Source organism: Sorex fumeus, unplaced genomic scaffold, assembly GCF_029834395.1.
Source record: "Sorex fumeus unplaced genomic scaffold, SorFum_2.1 ptg000019l, whole genome shotgun sequence".
In the NCBI taxonomy this organism is placed as follows: domain Eukaryota; kingdom Metazoa; phylum Chordata; class Mammalia; order Eulipotyphla; family Soricidae; genus Sorex; species Sorex fumeus.
In genome coordinates this window covers 38,071,397-38,089,984 of record NW_026606076.1, presented here as the reverse complement: position 1 = coordinate 38,089,984, position 18,588 = coordinate 38,071,397, and the positions used below count along the sequence as shown (strand labels likewise).

At 64.1% G+C, this 18,588-nt stretch overlaps 3 protein-coding genes across 3 annotated transcripts in view; 2 read left to right on the top strand and 1 right to left on the bottom strand.

The window, feature by feature from the left end:
* Positions 1-5,059, top strand: part of SBNO2 (strawberry notch homolog 2) — a 37,003-nt gene extending 31,944 nt beyond the window's left edge. The window contains exons 21-32 of the mRNA XM_056112764.1: positions 212-347; positions 723-835; positions 916-987; positions 1,131-1,239; positions 1,380-1,454; positions 1,740-1,883; positions 2,477-2,571; positions 2,974-3,066; positions 3,218-3,349; positions 3,449-3,525; positions 3,704-3,894; positions 3,990-5,059. Of these exons, the coding sequence (XP_055968739.1) occupies positions 212-347; positions 723-835; positions 916-987; positions 1,131-1,239; positions 1,380-1,454; positions 1,740-1,883; positions 2,477-2,571; positions 2,974-3,066; positions 3,218-3,349; positions 3,449-3,525; positions 3,704-3,894; positions 3,990-4,477 (1,725 nt within the window). The 3' untranslated portion in view covers positions 4,478-5,059. The remainder of the gene's footprint in view (positions 1-211; positions 348-722; positions 836-915; positions 988-1,130; positions 1,240-1,379; positions 1,455-1,739; positions 1,884-2,476; positions 2,572-2,973; positions 3,067-3,217; positions 3,350-3,448; positions 3,526-3,703; positions 3,895-3,989) is intronic.
* Positions 5,060-5,696: 637 nt separating this feature from the next.
* Positions 5,697-7,915, bottom strand: GPX4 (glutathione peroxidase 4). The gene is made up of 6 exons (XM_056112805.1): positions 7,762-7,915; positions 6,776-6,870; positions 6,527-6,671; positions 6,248-6,399; positions 6,123-6,147; positions 5,697-6,008 (listed from the first exon to the last, which is right to left on the bottom strand). Exons 1-6 carry the CDS (start codon positions 7,843-7,845, stop codon positions 5,916-5,918), a joined length of 594 nt encoding a protein of 197 aa, XP_055968780.1. The 5' UTR covers positions 7,846-7,915; the 3' UTR covers positions 5,697-5,915.
* Positions 7,916-12,051: 4,136 nt separating this feature from the next.
* On the top strand, positions 12,052-18,067 carry POLR2E (RNA polymerase II, I and III subunit E). Its single transcript, XM_056112879.1, has 7 exons — positions 12,052-12,151; positions 15,058-15,232; positions 16,783-16,898; positions 17,195-17,275; positions 17,510-17,568; positions 17,718-17,796; positions 17,928-18,067. The coding sequence occupies exons 1-7, from the start codon at positions 12,095-12,097 to the stop codon at positions 17,991-17,993; spliced, it is 633 nt and encodes a 210-aa protein (XP_055968854.1). The 5' UTR covers positions 12,052-12,094; the 3' UTR covers positions 17,994-18,067.
* Positions 18,068-18,588: the final 521 nt, after the last annotated feature.

The window sequence follows — 18,588 nt, the reverse complement described above, 5'->3', positions numbered from 1 at the left end:
GTGAGCATAAAGGCCCCATGGGCAGGGAGGACACGTAGGGGACAGCGCCCACTGGGTCACTCCATACCCTTCAAGCCCCCATGCAGCCCCACGCTCCCCCGCCCCTACATACCAAGAGGATCATGACATCCCAGGACCCTGTGAGCACATGGGGCGGGAGGAGCGGGTGGCTCTCACCTCACCGGTCACCCCCCCTTTTGTGCCCCCCTAGCTCGTGGCCATCATTTCCGAGGCCACAAGCTCCGGTGTCTCCCTCCAAGCCGACCGCCGCGTCCAGAACCAGCGGCGCCGGGTCCACATGACACTGGAGCTGCCCTGGAGTGCGGACCGAGCCATCCAGCAGTTCGGTAACTGTGGGCCCTGCCCATTGGCCCTCCGCCCCGCCCATCACCCATTGGCCACGCCCACCACGCCCCACCCACTGACTTGCCCGTAGGCCTCCCATTGGCCCACCCCTCTACAGGCCCGCCTACTGACACGCCCACCTGGGTGGCTCCCACTAACTCCGCCCTCTGTGGCTCCGCCCACCGCCCTTAGGCCCCATCAATCCGCTCCCACTGATATGTCCATCTGGCCCTTCCCCCAGCCCAGCCCCTCCTTGTCCCCACCTTCCGCCACTAGCCCTTCCCATCAGCCCGCTCTATCCCTCCTCTCCCTCTCCGGGGGCCCTGGGGTCCACTCTGTCCCCTGGACCCTGACGTTCCCCTCACTCCCGCCTGCAGGCCGGACCCACCGGTCCAACCAGGTCTCGGCGCCCGAGTATGTCTTCCTCATCTCCGAGCTGGCCGGGGAGCGCAGGTTCGCCTCCATCGTGGCCAAGAGGCTGGAGAGCCTGGTGAGCTGGCGGGGCGAGCCGCGGGCTGGGTGCAGGAATCAGTGTGGGCCTCGGCTCACGGCCTCCGTCCTTCCGGGCAGGGGGCTTTGACCCACGGGGACCGCCGTGCCACCGAGTCGCGGGACCTCAGCAAGTACAACTTCGAGAACAAGGTGCGTGCGGTGGGCGGTTGGCTGGGAGGGGAGGGGCTGGGAGGGGCTGTTCTGGGATTGGGTGTGCGGCGGGGCCTGGGCAGGGGTGCCCCAGGCAGCATCCAAGTGACCCCCCACCTACGCCCGCCTGCTCCCTCCGTCAGTACGGCGCCCGGGCACTCAGCTGTATCCTGGCCACCATCCTGAACCACGCAGAGAACAAAGTGCCTCCACCCCAAGGCTACCCTGGAGGGGACACCGCCTTCTTCAAGGGTGAGCAGGAGTTGGGGTGTCTCCGGAGGCCAGCACAGTGCCGGTGCCAGCTTTCGCCTTGAAAGCACCCCCCCCCACACACACACACGGGCTCACCAGGGGACAAGGAGGACCCGTGTGAGCCTCTGTGTCCTCCACAGACATGAAGCAGGGCCTGCTCTCGGTGGGCATCGGGGGCCGGGAGTCCCGATCTGGAGGCCTGGATGTGGAAAAGGGTGAGTCTCCCCCCCCACACACTCACAGACACACAGACTCCCCCATGCCCTTGACCAGCCCATGCCTCCCAAGAGGGTCCCCATGTGTCCTAGGTGGGTCCTCACCCCCCCTTGGCTGACCCCAGGCCTCCCCAGGAGGGTCCCCTCATGCTTCTGAACCCCCGGCTCTGCCCCGTGGGTTCTCCTCACCTCTCCTTGGTGGCCCTCCCTACAAATCCCAGGCAGTGCCCCAACCCGCCCTGGGTGGCCAGCGGCTGTCTGGAGCCCCCCTTTGGGTCTCCCCAGACTGCTCTATCACCAAGTTCCTGAACCGTATCCTGGGGCTGGAGGTTCACAAGCAGAACGCGCTGTTCCGGTACTTCTCGGACACATTCGACCACCTGCTGCAGCTAGACAAGAAGGAGGGCAAATATGACATGGGCATCCTGGGTGAGGCACGGGGTTTCCGAGCGTGGCGCGCAGGGCTGGCAGCCCCTGGACCCCTGGCTGCCAGAGGGAGGGTGGCCCACTCGCTGTGCTGTGCCTGTGCAGAAAGTCCCCCCAGTGACTAGTGAGGCGGGCCTGTAGACTCTAGCCCACCTGTGTGTGCCGGGGGCCATAGAGCCTCCCTCTTGGGGTGCTGAGGACCCTGTTTTCAGGAAAACTTGGAACAGTGGGCAGCCGTGAGCCAGGCACTGAGGGTTCCTTAAGAACGGTGAAGGCCTCTCCCGCCCCCAGCTCCCCCTAAGGCCAGAGTGGGCGAAGCAGAGCTTGCTGCCCAGAGTCCACGGCTAAGTCTGGGCACACACTGGCGTCAGGGGCAGGCATGTGGGGACCCCCTCAGCCACCAGGTTGCAAGGCCTCTGTCATTCAGCGCCATGGGCCCCTCCTGCACTGGGCTCACAGCGGAGTACCGTTGGGGTACACCTGAGGACTAGGGATGACACAGGCCTGAACCTGGAGTCTTGGACTCTTACTTAGCCAAGCAGGGGCCTCAGTCTAGGCCCAGCTGACCAACACCCCTTCCCCCATCCTCTTCCCAGACCTGGCTCCGGGCATCGACGAGATCTATAAGGAGAGCCAGCAGGTGTTCCTGACGCCCGGGCACCCGCAGGACGGCCAGGTGGTCTTCTACAAGGTGAGGCCGCTGGCCCTACCTGAGAACAGTGTGTCCTGCTTGGCCCCGGCCCCACCTTCCCGCCCACCTGTAGGCCACGCCCCGGCCACGCCTTCCCGCCCACCTCTAGGCCACGCCTTCCTGCCTAACTCAGGCTAACTTCTGGCCCCACCTCCTTATTAGCCAGGCCACGCCCACATCTAGGCCACGCCCCGATACTTCCCCACACGCCTAGGTCCCGCCTTGGACACGCCTCCACCCAGCTTGGGCCACGCCCAATTCCTCAGTCCTGCCAACTTAGGCCACACCTCTGGCCCCACCTCCGGGCTGCCCCGGGACCCGCCTTCCTGCCCACCTCTAGGCCCCGCCCCACGCCGCCTCCCGGCGGGCGGGGGCCCTCCTTGACTGCGCGTTCCCTGGCAGATCAGCGTGGACCGCGGCCTGAAATGGGACGATGCGTTCGCCAAATCCCTGGGACTGACTGGCGCCTGTGAAGGCTTCTACCTCTCCTACAAGGTGGGCGCCCCAGCCCTCCGGGGCCGCACCCCCAGGAGGGGGTGGGGGGGCCCCACGAGCCAGAGAGGCAGCGGCGGGGGGGTGGGGCCCGGGGTGTCCCGCGCGCGCGCGCCGGGCAGCCCCGTCACCCGCGGCCCCTCCCCCGGCGCAGGTGCGCGGGAACCAGCCGAGCTGCCTCCTGGCCGAGCAGAGCCGCGGCAAGCACTTCACCGTGTACAAGCCCAACATCGGCCGCCAGAGCCAGCCCGAGACCTGGGACAGCCTGTGCCGCCGTTTCCGCCAGGTGCGCCCGCCCGGCGGGCAGCGGTGGGCAGCACGCGGGAGGGGGGGGCGCAGGGGAGGCCCGTCCGCGTGACTCCCGAGGCCGTGCGGTCCCCCGCAGGTGACGGCAGAGGAAGCCAGGGAGCACTGGGAGCACATCTACGCCTTCTCTCTGGAGCACTGCAGCCACATGGCGTGGTGAGCGCCCTGCAGGGTACCAGCGGGGGTGGGGGGCAGTGTGGGGGCCGTCCCGGGACTCGCGGGTAGGGCTCCCCGAGCTCATCCTCGGGAGGACCCGAGCCGGGGCCACCCAGGGTGGCGGGGCAGGGGGGGACGCCGCCTTGGAGCCTGGCTCGAGCGTCCCCTCCGGCCGCAGGAACCGGCAGTGCCGCCTGGTGCAGGAGGGCAAGGACTGCCAGCAGGGCCAGCGGCTGCGGCACCACTACATGCTGTGCGGGGCGCTGCTGCGCGTGTGGGGCCGCGTGGCCGCCGTGATGGCCGACGTGACCAACAGCAGCCACCTGCAGATCGTGCGCCTCAAGACCAAGGACAAGAAGAAGCAAGTCGGTGAGCGGCGGCGGCGGCGGCGGCGTGGGTAGGGGGTGGCCAGCGCGGGCGGGCGATGGGTGCTGATCCCGCACCCCGCACCCCGCACCCCACAGGCATCAAGATCCCCGAGTGCTGCGTGCGCCGCGTCCTGCAAGAGCTGCGCCTCATGGACGCCGACGTGAAGCGCAAGAACGCGCGGGGCCAGAGCTGTCCGGCGCCGCCCGCCCTGCGCCCGCTCACGCTGCCCAGCGGCCCCGGCGAGGTGCTGGACCTCACCTACAGCCCCCCGGCCCAGGCCTTCCCGCCACCCACGCCCTTCGCCTTCCCGCCGCCGCTCCCCGGGGAGCCGGCCGCCGCCGCCGCGCCGCTGCTGGGGCTGCCCGGCCCCGACGTGCTGGGGGACCCCTCGGCGCTGGTCACCCAGGTCTGCGACATCAACTACAAGGAGGTGCTGGAGGACATGCTGCGCTCGCTCCACACCGTGCCCCCCGCCGAGCCCCCCGGGCCGCTGGGCGTGGGGGGCGCCGCGGAGGGGGGCGGCGGCGGGGGCCCCGAGCGCCAGAGCGTCATTCAGTTCAGCCCCCACTTCCCCAACTCCTAGGCCCGGGCGGGCGGCCGACCCCCCCAAGCAAGCATGCCCCATGGACGGGCCAGGTGGGCCCGCCGGGCCGCGCCTCCCTCCTCCGAAGAAGCGGGTGGTGAGCGGGGCCAGGACCCCGCGACTACTGAGGAAGTGGGGCCAGGCGCCCCGAGGCCCCATCAGTGCCTTTGCTGTCAGGTAGGAGTGGCCCCGACAGTGATGCTGCGGGCCGGGCTCAGGGCCCCGGGGACCTGGACCAAGGCTGGGGGACCCGCCGCTGCCCTTCAGGCCTGAGCAGGGGCTCCGCCCAGTCCCCTTAAATCCACAAGACTGGGTGACCCCAAGGGCTGGAAACTCAGGAAACCCCAGGTGCTCAGGGCCCCGCCTTCAGTCGGGGGCTCGGTGGGGCGACCCCCCCCAGTAATATATGCAATCCCCCCTCCCTGCTCTCTGCTCCCTAAATTATTACCCAGCTGCCTTGCCCAGGCCCCGGCAGGATGGCCTGCTGGGGGTGGGGGTGGGGCACCCCGATTTCTATGTATTTATGACTTCAGGTGTACATATGTAAAGAAATCTTTTTTAAATATATGTGCCTTTTCGCTACGTCCCGGCCTCTCTTTCCCCACAACGGCCACAGGTGCAGCGTGAAAGGAGGGTGCAGGTTCCCTACCCGTGCTGCAATCAGGCCACTTCGTGGCAGCCACACCCTGCGGGGCGCACAGGGTCCACTGTGGAGGCGCCAACTCCCAGCCTACCGGCTTCCAGCAGTTCCACTAAAGGCCCTTGGGCAATATCCTTCTGGAAACAGTCCTGCACCCCAACTGGGCCTTTTGCCCTGAAGGAGGGGACAGGACAGCTGTTACAACCCTTGAGGTGAGCCTGGCTCCTCCCCCAGCAGCTGTTGTGGGGGGAGACCCCCCTTCCTGATCTCAGCCCACCCTCCCCCACCCTGTGGAGCTGTAAACAGCACCCCGAGTCCCCAGAGGTGGCCCTGGCTCACAGTTCATCCCGCCTCCTCCTGGCTGGACGCCCAGCACCCACACACCCTGGGCAGAGGACTGAGCTCCAGGCAACAAAGAGGGATTATCTCCTCCTGGGTCAACTAGGGCTACAGATTAGAACCCTGAAACTCTCTCCATGTAAAGACTGCCCTCTGGAACCCTGAACCCCAGCCACAGGAGACCCTACCCCAATGCTTCCGCCCCGCCGCCCCCCTCTACCCCGGGAAGAGCAGGTGGTGGCCAATTTGTATGTTTTATTCCAAGAAGGCAGCGGGGGTGGGGGGGCACCGAGCCTTGAGCTGGGCCTTGGGGCCTTCCTCCGGCAAGGGGGTGCACGCCGGGTTCTCGGGTCTGCCCCACCAGCGGACTGGTTTGCAGGCAGACCGTCATGGGCGCCGGGTGGAAGGCTCCGAGGGGCACAGTTGGGGGGCTCAGTGTGGGGGCAAAGATCGATGCAGTTATAGGTAGCAAGGCAAGTCCTTCTCGATCACCAGGGGCTCCTCCATGGGGCCGTAGCGCTTCACCACACAGCCGTTCTTGTCAATGAGGAACTGTGGAGAGGGGGTCCCACTTGCTGCCGCTGCAAAACCATAACAGGTCCCCCACCCCCACCCCACCGGCCAGTCTGGGCAGCCGCCCCCGCCCCCAGCCCGCTGCCCCCTTACCTTGGTGAAGTTCCATTTGATGGCACTAGGAAAGAAACCAGAGCCAGTGAGGCACGGCGTGCTGATCAGAGCCCACCCCTGCCCCTGGCCCTCCCGTGGGGGGGGGGGGGGGAACCCCCACTCACTTTCCCAGAATGCCCCTGCCCTTGGGCTGGGCTTTCATCCACTTCCACAGCGGGTGGGCATCGTCCCCATTTACACAGATCTTGCTGAACATATCGAATTTGACGTTATAGCCTGCAGCGAACTCCTTGATCTCTGCATTATTCCCTGGCTCCTGCAAAGTGGTAGGGAGGCAGGGGTCGAGGGGTGCCCAGAGGAAGAGACCTGGACCTTGGCCCTCACCAGCCTTAGTCCTGCCCACCTCAAGGTTCTTTTTTTTGGTGGGGGGGGGGCAATCTCACCTGCTTGCCAAACTGGTTGCAAGGAAAGGCCAGGATCCGTAAACCGCACTCAGCATACCGGGCGTGCAGGTCGACAAGCTGAGTGTAGTTTACTTCGGTCTTGCCTCATTGCGAGGCCACGTTGGTGACGATGCACACGTAGCCCCTGGAAGCCGGAGTGAGGGGCTCAGGCTAGGTCCTGCCGGGCAGCCCGCCCGCCCACCCACGGCGACAGCCGCGCCCCCAAGCCAGCCCCCAAGGTCCGCGCACCGGTACTTGTCCAGATTCACCATGCGCCCGTCTATGTCCTTGGCTGAGAATTCGTGCATGGAGGTAGCACAGCGCCAGTCATCTCGGGACGCGCACTGCAAGCAAAAGGGGATGCTGAGACCTCGGGAGGAAGGGATGCGGGGTGGGGGGGAGGGCACCAGCCCAGCCCGGCGGGATCCCTAGACAGGACGGGCGCGCAGCACGCCTCATGGACACACGCCCCCACTGCGTCCCTGGGCGCACGGAGTGGAGGCGGGGAGGCATCGGAGAAAGCAAGCGGGATCCCGCGCGGGTTCCGGGCCGGCCAGGCGCCCCACGGGGCGGCTCGGCCTGCCTCGGACTGCTGCGACGACCCCGAGCTGTCCCGATACGGCTCCTGCCCGCCGCGAGCTGTCCTGCGCCGGCGCACTGGGCCCTTCCGCTGCCCGCAACCTCTTCGCCGCCGCCGCCGCCGCCGCTGCCGCTGCCTCCTGCTCGGCGACCGGCGGCGGCGGCGGGACCTCCCGCCGCACCCCCGGGAGCCCGCGGCTTCGCGGGACATGCCCGCCCGTCTCCGGCCCTGTTTCTGCCCACCCGCGCGCGGCTCCCGGGTTGCCAGGGGGCCCGTCACCCGGGCGCCCAGGCCGCCCTCTGTGACGCCACCGCACAGAGCAGAGCGCACCGGGGCGCACTGGGCGGGGGAGGGGCGGGGACGCCCCGCGGCGCGTGACCCCGGTGTCCAGCGCCCCCCCCCATCGGGGAAGCCGAGGGCAAAGGGCGCCATCCAGCTGCCCCGAGGCGGCCCACCCGAGGGCCCCCTCCCCCATCGCCCAACCCCCTTAGCTCCGCGCTTCCCGGAGTCGCGCGCCCACCCCCCCCCGTCCCTCCCCAACGCTGACCCCGACGGCAGCGGAGGGGGGGCGGGGGGCCCCGAGCGCGCACCGCTCATCGCGTGCGACCTTTCCCGCGCGCCCAACGGCCCCGGCCCGACCCGGCGTCGCACTCACCATGGTGCTGGCCAGGCCGGGCACGGTCAAAGCTCCGCACAGCAGCGCCGGCTTCAGCAAGCGGCAGAAACGGCTGAAACTCATCGCGGCGGCTGCGGGGGGTACCCGGAGCAGCGGCTCCTCCCCTCTCCGAGCCGGCCAATGGACGAGCGCCGGCGAGCCGCTCCTCCCCGCCCTCGACCACGCCCACCTCTGCTCTCATTGGTCAGCCTCCCGGGCGCTTGTTAGACGTACCGGCGGCAGCCAATGGGAGGCTATAGGGGCGGGGCCGGGGCGGGGCCGTCCCGTGGCTTTGTTGTCGAGAGGGAGTGCGCATGCGCGCTGGCGGCCAGCCGGCCACTGTCCCCTACCGTGAGATCCGGGACAGTTAGACGGGGGTTGCAAGTTGCGGGATAACTCGAGGCGATGACCGGTCATCGCGTGGGGGGCGGGGCGCGGAGGCGCGGAAAGTCACGCTAGCTTACGACAAGCGGGAGGGGGGCGTGATTTCCTTGGGCACCTCAATAAAGTTGGGATGGGAACAAATCCAGTTCCCCAGGCTGGGTTTGGACGCTGGGCCCTTAATGTTCACTCGGGTTGGCAGCGGCGCTCTAAGGGGCGCCTCAGCGAGACACGGTGCCGGGTCGCGGGTGTCCTTGGAAGACGTCCCCTCCTCCGCCCCCCACCACCCCTGGGTGCAGACCGCAGTTAGTTGCCACCAGTTAGCGCGCGGTGGCCTGCGCGTCCCCAGAGCTGGCAAGGCAGGGATGGGTATGGAAACGTTTAACGTGTAAACCGTGACTCCGTCCCACCAGGGCGCTGGGCCCGGCGTTTCCAAAGAAAAACACCTAAACCCGAGGGGCTTCTCCCACCTAGCCCCAAGAGGCAAAGCGCACGACTTCAGCGCTCAGGCACTTTGCCCCAGACTGTGCTCTGGACACGAGTATTAGGCAGTTGGAGCCCAGCCCCGCCTCATTCCTGGGAACTGACTCACGGGATTCCACGGGGGCTGACCCCTGCCCCCGGCCAACAATGCCCGTGTCTTGCCCTTCAGAGCCCCCACCCACCAGTTCAGTTCTGCAGAGCCTGGTGCCCGGGTCCGCCTTGGATATGGAGCAAGGAGCCCACGCCGGTTGCTCCATTCCCTAATTGTACCAGGGCGGTTGGTTGGTGCTGCTTCTCCCTACGGCCTCGTCTCAGTGGGGTCCCCCCCACCCCAGAACCTGCGTTCCCCTCCCTGCTCCGCGGTAGCACAGCTCAGCTGTTTTGCCCCCGTGAGGATCCAGCATCGTGACATGGTCACAAGGGAGCCGCCCAGATGACTATTTCGGGGGGGGGGGGGGGGGGCGGGGGCAGAAAAACAACAGTTCAGGGTGACGCCCCTTGCGTGGGTGGGAGTGGGGATGAGATTAAGGCAATCTTCCCCTTTTTTCCTCACCCCATGAGGCCCTATTAGATAAGAATGGGGTGTGGAAGTCTGGTCGGTCTCCAAAACCAGGAACTATACCCCAGGCTCCAGGTTTCTCCCATCTTCTTGACTTGGGGTCACACCAAGTGATGTTTGGGACTTTCTCCTGGCTCTGCTCTCGGGGGTCACTCATGGTGAGGCTTGGGTGACCATATGACTGAGGAGTGAGCCCGGGTCAGCCACATGCAAGGCTAATGTCTTCCCTGCTGTACTATCTCTCTGTCTCCCCTGGTCCTCCCATATCTGGGCCAGAGGGATTTCCTGTTCACACACACAAAATTGCTGGGCCCTCCCTCGCCTCCCCCCTGGGACTCCACTTCTCCAAGCACCCAAAATCCTGCCTCTTCCCTGTCTTGTCTCCCAGCCTAAAAGCCACTCCAGATCCCCCTGCCCTTTGGCTTGGGTCTCCGGTGTCCCCCACATTACTCCAGTCAACCCCTCTTAAATTTTTCGTGCTCCCTTATTGAGGTCCAAGTACTCCCTGGAGCAAGAGTCTAGCCTGGTGCTGGTCGATGCCTCCCTCCTTGCATCTGCAGAGGCCTGCCCTTGGCACCAGGGATGGGGACCCTCCTCTTTTCTCCCTGTTTGGGAGTGGCCTGGGCCACACCCACAGTGACAGTGGGGGTACTCTTGGCTCAGAGCTCAGGGGTAGTGCTCAGAGATCAGTGATGCCGGGGATCGAACTGGGATCGGTCTCACGTAAACCATCCCTGCCGTGTTCTCTCTGCTCCCTTTGCTGCATCTCGGGGTCAGTTGCCTTACAGAGCGGGCATCGGCTCCCACTTGTTCTGCAAGGTCTGGGGGAGGGAGATACCCTGAGGCACGCAGGGAATGAGCTGCCAGGCAGGATGGACCTTGACATTTCATTGTCCCACTGTGCCCCCTGCCCTCCTTCCTCCCACCAGCTCCTATCTCCCATTCTGACCTCCTCCTCCCCTTGGCTCAGTGACCTCATCCAGGGAGGCCTCCTGGGAGGCCAGGCTCCTCCCCATCTATCACCTGGTGAACTCAGGTGAAGACTCCACTCTGGTTCTCCCTCCCAGTCTGACTCTCACCCCCACATCAGATAGATTATCTACACATTCTATGGGTACAGTCTTTTTTTTTTTTTTTTTTTTTTTTTGCTTTTTGGGTAAAACCCAGCGATGCACAGGGGTTACTTCTGGCTCTGCACTCAGGAATTACTCCTGGCAGTGCTCAGAGGACCATATGGGATGCTGGGAATTGAACCCTGGTCTGCCGCGTGCAAGGCAAAAATGCCCTACCCTCTGTGCAAACGTTCCAGCCCCATCTGTGGGTACAGTCTTGAGCACCCACCTGCTCCCTCCTCATCTCTGCCCTCTCCAGCCCCCCTCACCCTCTTTATCTCCAACCTGGGAAATGCTTAAAAGGATTTCAGAAAGGGGCTGGAGCAATAGTACAGTGGGCAGGGCGTTTGCCTTGCACGCCGACGACTGGGGTTCGATTCCCAGCAGCATCCCATATGGTCCCCTGAGTACTGCCAGGGGTAATTCCTGAGTGCATGAGCCAGGAGTAACCCCTGTGCATCCCCGGGTGTGACCCAAAAAGAAAAAAAAAATAGGATTTCAGAAAAGCACAAGGTGGGGGCGGGTCAGAGCAATAGTACAGGGGGAAAGGCAATTTGCCTTGCACACAGCTGGCCCGGGTTCGATCCCTGATATCTCATATGTTTCCCTAAGCACTGCCTGGTATGACCCAAAAAGAAAAAAAAAAAAAAGGATGGGCAGAGTGTTGGGCGGTGCTGCCCCCCCCCCCTCCCCCGCCACCCAAGAAAACACTGACAACCTTTTTGTGGCTTCCCAGGAACTGCTCCTTAATCCTCTCTGACCCCGTCTCCTCCTCCATGCCCTCAAGGGCAAAGTCCAGCCCAACCCCCACCGGGAAACCCTCTGACCTACTTCTCCCTACTCTACCTGTTCCTTCTTTGGATTTCCTCCTCTTATTTCCCCTCCGCTGGCCAAAACCTCCCACCTCCTTCAGCCTGCTCTGACCCTTTTCCACCAACCGTCAGATTTTCAGATACTTGATCACTTGCCTGATGACATTCAGTATCTCCTCCCTTAATTTGTCCCTGCAGTGTAGAGTTAGGCTTTGGTTCATTGTTTGTGTGTTGCTCAGGAAATATTAACCGGGGCAAAGGAATATGTTATTGAACAAGTTACTGCTTCCATTGGGCGGATGTTGGTATCTGGTGGATGCCAGCAGAGTCTAGGGTTCATGCAGTGTCTTGGAGGGGCTGCGGGATCACCAGGCAGAGGCTGGGCTGGGACTAGATCGCAGAAAGAGAAATGAGATCATCTGATAAGCACCGAGCCTTCTACCGAACTCCTCCCAAGAAAAAACATCCTTTCGTTCTGAGCTAATCCTGTTAAATGGGGACACTTTATTTCCAAAGTACAAATGGGAAAGAGGGAGAGGAACCCCTGGCCCCTGTAATATGAGGCACAAATATTTAAGTCAAAGCGCTCAGTCGACTCAACTGCCCACGGAGGCTAGAGAACTCACCCTGCCGAGACCTCAGTTTCCCCACCCACAGGAATTCTAAGTAGCCACCAGGAGGCCGGTGTTGAAGGGAAACTACAAATCCCAAGAGGCCTTGCGCCCAAAGCCACGCGAGAACACCGGGGTGGGCGCGGGAGTGGGCGGGGCCTGTCTCAGCGCGCAGCCAACCGCCGCTCGCGGGAGCGAGCTCGGGCTGCCCTCGGCGCTGCCGCCCCAGACGTTTGCAGCTTTTCCGGCGTTCGCTGAGGACAGCCCCGCGCAGAGGGGGCCTGCGAAGGGGGCCTGCCTGAAAGCCCGGCGCAGGCGCAGTGGTCGTGAGATCTTTCTAGGCGCCGGCGGCCCCGAGAGCCGAGCACCGCCGCGATGGATGACGAGGAGGAGACGTACCGGCTGTGGAAGATTCGCAAGACCATCATGCAGGTGGGCGATGCGCGGGGCGCCCCGTTTGCCGGGGCGCGGTGGGGTCGCGCTTTTGGCGAGGACCGGGGGCCCCGGGAGCTGCGTGGACCGCGTGGGGGCGGGGTCTCACGCACCTCCCCGACAGGATCACGCTGGATTTTCTTCTTTTTGCTTTTCGGGTCACACCTGGCGATGCACAGGGGTTACTCTTGGCTCATGCACTCAGGAGTTACCCCTGGCGGTGCTCAGGGGAACCTATGGGATGCTGGGAATCGAACCCGGGTCGGCCGCGTGCAAGGCAAACGCCCTCCCCGCTGTGCTCTCTCTCCGGCCCCTCTCTGCACATTTTTTTTTTTTTTGCTTTTCGGGTCACACCCAGCGATGCACAGGGGTGACTCCTGGCTCAGCACTCAGGAATCATTCCTGGCGGTGCTCAGGGAACCACATGGGATGCTGGGAATCGAACCCGGGTCGGCCGCGTGCGAGGCAAACGCCCTCCCCGCTGTGCGATCGCTCCAACCCCACGCTGGATTTTCTTGGGAAACTTCAAATAGTTTCTTCTCTTCTTGGGGGAGTCACATCCAGCTCAGGTGCTGGGGCCGAGTCCTGGGTCTGGGGGCGCGCGGGGGACCACGCGGAGTTCCGGGGACCGAACCCGAGGAGCCCGCGTAGGAGCAGACGCCCTACTCGCTGCGCTATCGCTCCGGCTTTTTGTTTTTGTTTTGTTTTGGGGTCACACCTTGCGTTGCTCGGGGCTTAACTCCTGTGCTCGGAGGCACTATGGGATGCCGGGATCGAGCCCGAGGGACCTTGCAAGGCAAACGCCCTCCCCGCTGGACTGTTGCTCCGGCCTCTATCCTTGGTAAATGGTATCTGGCCACACTTACTACCTTACAACCTCAGAGCTGAGAGTTTGGGAACCGGGTCGTCTGCCTCTTGACCTCTGGGGACGCTGGGCTCTCTGGTGTGGTGCTATAAGCTGTTTTTGCTTTTTTAAAATTTTTATTTATTTTATTTTGCTTTTTGGGTCACACCCAGCGATGCACAGGGGTGACTCCTGGCTCTGCACTCAGGAATCACCCCTGGCGGTGCTCAGGGGACCATATGGGATGCTGAGAATCGAACCCGGGTCGGCCGTGTGCAAGGCAAACGCCCTAACCGCTGTGCTATTGCTCCAGCCCCTGCTACAAGCTGTTTTAATGGGGGAATCAGTAGTGACACCCCTCCCCAGAAGCTTTTTTTTTTTTCCCTTTTTGGGTCACACCCGGGGATGCTCAGGGGTGACTCCTGGTTCTGCACTCAGGAATCACTCCTGGTGGTACTTGGGAGACCATATGGAATCCCGGGATCGAACCAGGGTCCGCCGCATGCAAGGCAAACATTCTACCTACCGGCTGTATTATCACTTTGGGGCGCCCCCTCCCAACACCCCCACACACCCCGGACCCAGGCACCACCATCACCACCACCACTACCAGCCTCCCAGGGTTCTTGCCCTGCTTTGGCGGGCATTGCCGCCACATTCTGCCCGACGGCTTTGCTTATCGACTCTCCATAGACCAAACCCGCCTGGCCCAGCCCCAGGTGAACAGAGTGGAACTGAAGCTTGTTTTCAGCTGAGGAGTCAGAAAGTAAGACAGACGAGAAAAAAGTCTGGGCTCAGGGCTGCCCTCTGCATTCAGTGTTTTTTTCTTGGAACAAGGAGTCGTTGCAGGAATTGAGGAGGAGATGTTCTCGCGCGAACTGCCAGTCTGTGCTAATCTAACGCAGACAAACTTCAGGATGTGAGACCGGAGAGGTAGTACAGTGGTTAGAGCATTTGCCTTGCATGAGGCCGACCTGAGTTCGATCTCTGGCATCCCAAATGCTACCCCCTTACCGCCCCAGCACTGCCAGGAGTAACCCCAGAGTATCGCTGGGTGTGGCCCGGAAAGTTCAAAAAAAAAGAGAGAAAGAAAGAAACTATTATGACATGTCTTCCAAGGGACAAACGTTTTTGGGGGAGTGGGCATTTCTTTTATGTATTTCTTTTTTTTGCTTTTCGGGTCACACCCGGCGATGCACAGGGGTTACTCCTGGCTCTGCACTCAGGAGTTACTCCTGGCGGTGCTCAGGGGACCATATGGGATGCTGGGAATCGAACCCGGGTCGGCCGCGTGCAAGGCAAATGCCCTCCCCGCTGTGCTATCGCTCCAGCCCCTCTGTATTTATTTTTTACCATACTCAGTGATGCGGGCTGGAGAGATAGCACAGCGGTGGGGCTTTTGCCTTGCATGCGGCCGACCTGGGTTCGATTCCTCCGCCCCTCTCGGAGAGCCTGGCAAGCTTCCCGCGACGTATTGGATATGCCAAACACAGTAACAAGACTCACAGTGTTACTGGGCCTGCCCGAGCAAATGGATGAACAACGGGAGGACAGTGACAGCCACAGTGACCCAGTGATGCTCAGGCTTCCTCCCCGCTCTGCACTCAGGCGGTCACTGCTCGCAGACTCTGGGACCTTATGGTGCCCGGAGAGGAACCTGGGTCGGTCCCATGCAAACAAGGGCCCTACCGCCTGCGCCACCTCTCTCCTGCTTCAGGTCTTGCGGGGTGGGGGTACTCTCCTGGCGGGACTCGGACCACATGGGGTGCAAGGCAAGAGCCTTAGCTGCTGGGATCCCTCTCGGCCCCCTCCGCCTGGCTTAACCCTTTGTGCCTAGCAAGGGCCTGAACGGTGGGGGGCTTCAGCTGACAGGGTTCCCCACTTGCCCAGTGGGGAAGGGGGGTGGGTGGCTCCGGAGAGAGTAGACGATGGGGGGTGGGGCGCAGGGAGCCCCAGTTTGGTGCCTGCCATGTCCTCTTCCCCAGTCCAGCTGGTCCTGGATGTCGGGGAGCGGGCGGGCTCAGAGTGTGCCCCGTCTTTGTCCCCCGGCTCCTTCCTGCAGCTGTGTCATGACCGGGGCTACCTGGTGACCCAGGACGAGCTGGACCAGACGCTGGATGAATTCAAGGCGCAGTTCGGGGACAAGCCGAGCGAGGGGCGGCCGCGGCGCACGGACCTCACCGTGCTGGTGGCCCACAATGACGACCCCACCGACCAGATGTTCGTCTTCTTCCCCGGTGAGGCCCCCCAGTCCGCACCCCGAACCGGCCAGCCCAGGGACGCTCACCTTTTCTGTCCTGCTCTTGGATACGATTGACCCCGACCCCCCCCTGCCAGTGCCTTTTCTGGGTCCCCTGCCCTGTTCCTCGCCTGGGCCACTCTGCCAGTCGCCCTGCCGGCCCCCCTTCTCGTGGGCGACACTCTCTTTCTGGGGGGTCCAAGCCGGCTCCTCCCAGAGCTCCTCTGAGGGGGCCAAACTCCTCAGGGGTGTCCCAGCGCTCTGGACCCCTAAGTCCGTGCCTGCTCCCCACAGCCGCAAAGGGACGGGCCTGGGGACCGGCTGTCACCGGCACGGCAGGGACACGGATAGCCCGTGTGTCCTTTGGTTTTGGTGCCACACCCAGCGATGCTCTGGGGTTGCTCCTGGCTCTGTGCTCAAGAGTCGCTTCTCGCGGTGCCTGGGGGACCCTGTAAGGTGTGGGGAAGCGAACCCGGATTGATGATGTGCACAGCCAGCGCCCTCCCTGCTGGACTGTCGCTCCGGCCGGACCCTGTGGTGGTTTTATGGAAAGGTCCTCGTGGGATTGGAGAGAGAGTGTGGGGGGCGGGGGGCTGCCCTGCACTTGAGTCCCCCCGACAGCCGCCCAACCCTGCATCATGAACAAGGTCCCGGAGGGCAGAGACACAGGTCAAAGGGTCGGAGCACTTCATGGAGCCCCCCAAGCAACAGAGCGTGGCTGACTCAAAACATAAACAGGGAAACGAGGGACCCCCACGCTGACCAAGCCCTGGCCAGAGTCCACTGTGCTCTCTGGTCTCTGCGGGGGGTCTGGGGTATCACTGCCCCTGACAGCAGAGGGAGGATGGGAGAGCAACGGGAATAGACCAGACAGACACACACACCCCCACCCACCCCCCACCCCCGCTGGCTACAGGAAATATGTCGTTCATCGACTCCCGTCCCTGGCGCAGGGGTGAGGCAGGTGCACTCTGCAGGCCCCATCGGCGAGCTCAGGCCCGCCCTGGCCTCCTGGCGCTCTCGGGGGGCGGGGTGGTACACGCAGCAGTGCTTCAGGGCTGCTCACGTGTTGCCTGGGGGACCCTGCGGTGCCGAGGATCACACCAGGGTGAGGGGCCGGGGCATGTGGTTCCTGAGTGATGAGCTGCGTGTGGCCTCCAAGCCTCAGTGACAGGCCAGCGGGGCGGCCACTTGCTCTGCACTTGCCCACCTGGGTTCAAGTCCCAGCACCCCGGAGGGTCCACCGAGCCCTCTGGGAGTGATCCCTGAGCACCCCCGGGTGTGGCCCCAGAACAAACTGGGGGAGAGCAAGTAGCGCAGCCCCGCCCTCTGCGCCCCGCCCCCCACGTTCTGCTGGGACCTTGCCCCAGGCCATCACTCCTGGGGTCTGCCCAGCGCTAGGGCAGCTGCCCGGGTCAGGCCCGTTCGGAGTCCACGTGGGGGTGGCAGGGGTGTCAGAGCTGCGGGGTCCGGGGCGCCCAGCCCAGGGCTCTCCGAGCTCCTCCAGCTGCCCCGTTCCCAAGCTGAGCCTCCCCCGTGTGCCCGCAGAGGAGCCCAAGGTGGGCATCAAGACCATCAAGGTCTACTGCCAGCGCATGCAGGAGGAGAACATCACCCGCGCCCTCATCGTGGTGCAGCAGGGCATGACGCCCTCCGCCAAGCAGGTGCCCGCCCTCCTCGCCAGGCCCCACCCCCACCCCTCACGACCTGCTGCCCCTCTCGGTGACTGGGCCCTCGCGAGCCCCCAGGCCCAGCCAGGCTCCCCCCACTCTGGCCTGTGGAAAGGGGGGGCTCTCCATGGGGGAGGCCGGGAAGGGGTGCAGCTCCCTGACTCGCCCCCGGCCAGGGCTGCAGGTGCGGGACCGGGTGGGGGACCAGGGACGCGGGGGTCTGACGCAGGCTTGTCTCTGGCAGTCCTGGGGGCGTGGGGTCCGGGGGACTGACGCGTGTGTCTCCGCAGTCCCTGGTCGACATGGCCCCCAAGTACATCCTGGAGCAGTTCCTGCAGCAAGAGCTACTCATCAACATCACGGAGCACGAGGTGGGTCTGGGGTGCAGCGATGGGGGCGCTGCGGGGAGCAGAGCCAAGCCCCCCAGGTGGTGCCCTGGGGAGGGGGGCTCCACGGGCGGTTCCAGGCCCACAGAGCATGTGGGATGCGGGGTTGCCCCTGGGTTCTCCCCCGGGTTCAGCGACACTCCCCTGCTCCCGCCTGGTGGGTGGCTGCACCCCCTTCCTTGTGGGGTTCCGGGAGCACAGCGGGTGTCCTCTTGGCAGCTGGTCCCAGAGCACGTGGTCATGACCAAGGAGGAGGTGACGGAGCTGCTGGCCCGGTAGTATCCTTTGTGCTGCACCCCCCCCCCCCCCGCCGTCCCGCACCCAGATCCCCCACCCGTATCCCACATCCCTGTCCCCTCCTCCCGTCTTGCACCCCCAGAGGCCCCCTGCCCTCTAGCTCGAGGCCTTTTCCTGACCAGCACCCCAGTAAGCTCCGTGAGAACCAACTGCCCAGAATCCAAGCCGGGGACCCCGTGGCACGCTACTTCGGCATAAAGCGGGGCCAGGTAAGAAGCCCCCACCCTACCCCCGTTTTCCCCAGTGGGGCAGACAAGCCCTGCAGTGTGGGGCCAGGGTGCGGGGGTCCCCAAGGCCCCCCAAGGTGGGCATCAAGACTCAGGGTACATGTTTGTCCCAGGTGGTGAAGATCATCCGGCCCAGCGAGACCGCCGGCAGGTACATCACGTACCGCCTGGTACAGTAGCTGCCCCCGAGAGGGACCGAGGGACAGCGAGAATCTGCTTCTGCTCCGGGTCCCCACTGTGTCTGCCCGAGCCCCGTGTGACCTCGGGGTGCACCTCAGGCCCAGTTCAGCTCTGCCGCCCGCCGCATCTCCAGTTGGGAGACCCCGATGCTGGAGTGAGCAGGACAGGCCGCCGTCCGTGGACTTTGGGGGGCTCAGAATGTGGGGGCCTTCGTAAGGAGACACGGGATGTGCTTACTGCAACAGTCCGGATAGTTCGCCTTCCTCATTCTTCCCAGTGGGGTCTGAACTCCCCCTGCCCCCCTGCACAGGCCAGCGCCCTGCCCAGAATTTGGGGCATCTCCCTGTCCAGTTTCAAAGGGGGGACCCCTTGGATTCCGAGGACACTGGGGTGTGGGAAGCTGCCCATGAAATTCTCATGCTGGCTAATGTCTGTGCCCAACGGCTGCTCTGGCTTCTGCCTCAGTTTCCCCCAAGGCTTGCTGCCTCAGTTCTGATCTTGGCTGCTTGTGTGAAGGTCACGGCCCTGCGGATGGCGGGTTTCATGTTCCGTGTATTTTACCAGAGTAAAAATCCTTCTGGCTTTTGAGTATTT

Excerpts from the sequence above, each read along its gene's own strand:
- POLR2E (XM_056112879.1), top strand. The coding sequence starts at position 12,095 with ATGGATGACGAGGAGGAGACGTACCGGCTGTGGAAGATTCGCAAGACC. Across the intron at positions 12,152-15,057 it reads TTCGCAAGACCATCATGCAG|CTGTGTCATGACCGGGGCTA; the intron begins GTGGGCGATGCG and ends TCCTTCCTGCAG. Across the intron at positions 15,233-16,782 it reads GATGTTCGTCTTCTTCCCCG|AGGAGCCCAAGGTGGGCATC; the intron begins GTGAGGCCCCCC and ends GTGTGCCCGCAG.